This window comes from Oratosquilla oratoria, chromosome 30, assembly GCF_046742065.1.
Source record: "Oratosquilla oratoria isolate Oo_2021 chromosome 30, ASM4674206v1, whole genome shotgun sequence".
Classification (NCBI taxonomy): Eukaryota; Metazoa; Arthropoda; class Malacostraca; order Stomatopoda; family Squillidae; genus Oratosquilla; species Oratosquilla oratoria.
This window is the reverse complement of record NC_134806.1, coordinates 24,127,193-24,130,344: the sequence shown is the minus strand read 5'-3', so window position 1 is coordinate 24,130,344 and position 3,152 is coordinate 24,127,193. Positions and strand designations below refer to the sequence as shown.

Here is a 3,152-nt window from a genome sequence, read left to right as displayed (position 1 = left end):
TTATTGATATTTGCTTCTATATTTGTATAATTGGTTAGATTTACATGTTGTTTTCTATATTTCTGTACGTCATTATTATCTATGTTACAGAATTTCCTGAAGATGTCTCTTTGTTAGACGAACCGTTGAAATAAAATGAATCATTTTGGCAACTTGGTATATGCCCACCCTCTAAATGGCAGAATATTGGTTAGAAAACTGGAGAATACTCACAAGAAGATCAACAACCTCACTAACGCTGTCGATTTTAACAATGCATGCATACAAGAGAATCTGCTCCCCAGATATTCAAATATATATATATGTATATATATACATAGCTGAAGAGGGCTATAGCTATTAGCCGAAATATAGAAGTTACACTTTCTTCTAAAGTTTCCTTTTATTCCGACTGTGGGTTCTTCGTGATGTATATATAAATCTGTATATATATATATATATATATATATATATATATATACATATATATATATATATATATATATATATATATAGATATAGATATATATATATGTACGTATGTATGTGATGATGGTAGTCCGTCGATTACGACGATGACAGCTTCTTCTCAGGTGTTCTGGCGGGGAGGTTCGTCAACGCCTGTTGTGGGTTCGGAGGTGGCTTATGAGGCCAATTCTCGAACGACAGACGCGGGGGCAGTGGGGGCAGGGGAAACGTTCATTGTTTGGAGGCTGTGATGACGTGGCCTTGCGCCTCGCTCTTGCCTTCCTGGCGTTTTCCCTGCGTTGGTCCTCAAAAACGGTCTGGGCCTGCAGGGTGATGGAACGCCACTGAGGTCTGTCCAAAGATTCAGTTTCAAGCTTTTTTGGTGGAATGTTAGTATGGGTGAGGTGTGTCTTCACGCAGTCTTTAAAGCGCTTGCGTGGCCTACCTGTGTTTCTTTTGCCTGAGCTAAGTTCTCCATACCAGAGTTGTTTGGGGAGGCGGTGGTCATCCATTCGAATGACATGTCCCACCCATCGGAGCTGACTTTTGAGGATCATGGCCTCGATGCTGGTCATCTCTGCACGGTCGAGCACCTCCAGGTTTGTGACTCGATTTTACCATTTGATATTTAAAATGGATCTTAAGCTGCGCATGTGAAAGCGCTCTAGCTGCTTCAGGTGTCGTCTGTACAGGGTCCATGACTCACAGCCATAAAGAAGGCTGGTAAGGACCACAGCCCTGTACACTTTCAGTTTGGTAGAACGTCTGACGTTTCGCTGGTTCAGTACTCGTGTTCTGAGCCGGCCAAGTGCTTGGCTGGCTTTGCAGATTCTGGCACTGATTCCTTTGTCCAGGCTACCGTCGTTGCTAATAGTGCTGCTGAGATATTTGAACTCCCTCGCATTTTTCAGTTGAGTTCCCTCGATGGAAATGGAGGGAGGCTGGGAGGTAGAGGTGGGTGCTGGCTGGAAAAGCACCTCTGTCTTTCCAAGGCTGATGGTAAGGCTAAAGAGGCGGGCACCCTCAGCAAACTTATCGACGATTAGCTGTAGGTCAGATTCCTTGTGGGCCATGAGAGCACAGTCATCAGCAAAAAGTGCCTCAAGAATTAGTTTCTCCGTGGTCTTAGTCTTTGCGTTTAGTCGACGAAGATCGAACACAGAACCTTCAGATCTGAATCGCAGATATACCCCAGGGTCCAGGTCCCTGAAAGCATGGTTGAGCACACAGGTGAAGAACAGATTAAAGAGGATCGGGCCCAGGACGCATCCTGTTTGACGCCATTGCTGATGTTGAAGGGCTCCGACACCTCTCCGCCTGACAGCACCTGCCCGGTCATGTCGTCATGGAATTGTCTAATAAGACTGACGAATTTTTCTGGGCATCCGATTGGACAGAATGACCCAGAGGGCCTCCCTGTTCACTGTGTCGAATGCCTTGGTGAGGTCAATAAATACTGCGTACAAGTCCATGTTTTGTTCAATGCATTTCTCTTGCACTTGGCGCATGACAAAGATCATGTCAGCCGTACTGCGGTTTGGTCGAAATCCGTATTGTGTGTATGTATGTACACACACACACACACACACACACACACACACACACACACACACACACACACACACACACACACACACACACACATATATATACATATATATATATATATATATATACATATATGTGTATGTATATATATATATATATATATATATTACGTAAAAACAGCTGTTGGAGTAGAAAAGACTGGAGACGGGGAATCTATATATTTCGATTGTAAACTGCAATCCTCTTCAGTAGATTCATCTAATGAAGAAATGTCTTAAATAGACGAAAACGTTCAGTCACCTTTCATTTTATTTTCCAATTGGTTTTATTACACATTTTGTGAATCACGTGTTTTTGTGATTTATTCGCATATATATATATAATATATTTTATATATATATATATTTATATATATATGTATATATATATATATATATATATATATATATATATATATATATATATATATATATATATATATATATATATGTATGAGCTTTCAATTCCATGCTTTATTTGCCCGAGTCCTCGTTTTATCTTTATCTTTCTTATTTTGTTTTCTCGTTCTATTTCTTTTTTGTTTTTTCATGTTTTGGTTATTCTCTTTTATCTTGTTTTTATTTAATATTTTATTTTATTTTTATTTTTTTCTAGTTTTGTGTTTTTGTTTAGGATTGTGGTCTCCGCGTGACCATTGCCTCTGTTCATTTTTGGATGTACTGTTCCTTTTTTCTTGGTTGAGATGATAAGGTGGATATTTTCGCTTAAGGGGGCGAGGAAGGAGAGTCACAGTCTAAAGGATGCTGCTGACCCTGTCGTGAATGTCTTCTGTCTTGCTGTATTGCTTCTGACCTGGCAGTGGGCAGGTGACAGGGATGACTCTTCATTCACTAGGGGTTAAGGTAATGGGTGACGGATGGGAGTAGTATAGATGTGGATAGGTGCGTACCTTGGTTAGCTACCTCCCTTACAAAGGGGGGAAAAGGCTAGTGCAGACAGAAAATAATGGGTCAAAAAATTCTGCTTTGATTTCATTATTCAAAAAAGGAAAAAAACATTAATTAAATGTTGTATGATGACATTTCTACCCTAATGTTCTGCTGTTCTGGGACAATATGTATTGTAAAAACGATAAAGGACCATGAAAACATATTTGA

The 3,152-nt window shown here is 40.0% G+C and overlaps 1 protein-coding gene across 1 annotated transcript; it reads right to left on the bottom strand.

Annotated features, from left to right (window-relative positions):
- Window positions 1–1,061: 1,061 nt before the first annotated feature.
- LOC143041234 (uncharacterized) lies at window positions 1,062–1,967 on the bottom strand. Its single transcript, XM_076213074.1, has 2 exons — window positions 1,817–1,967; window positions 1,062–1,717 (listed from the first exon to the last, which is right to left on the bottom strand). The coding sequence occupies exons 1-2, from the start codon at window positions 1,965–1,967 to the stop codon at window positions 1,062–1,064; spliced, it is 807 nt and encodes a 268-aa protein (XP_076069189.1).
- Between the last annotated feature and the right edge of the window lie 1,185 nt (window positions 1,968–3,152).

Coding starts and splice junctions, on each gene's coding strand:
- LOC143041234 (XM_076213074.1), bottom strand. CDS start 1,967: ATGATCTTTGTCATGCGCCAAGTGCAAGAGAAATGCATTGAACAAAAC. Junction 1,718..1,816: donor TCGGATGCCCAGAAAAATTC/GTCAGTCTTATT, acceptor GGCGTCAAACAG/GATGCGTCCTGGGCCCGATC.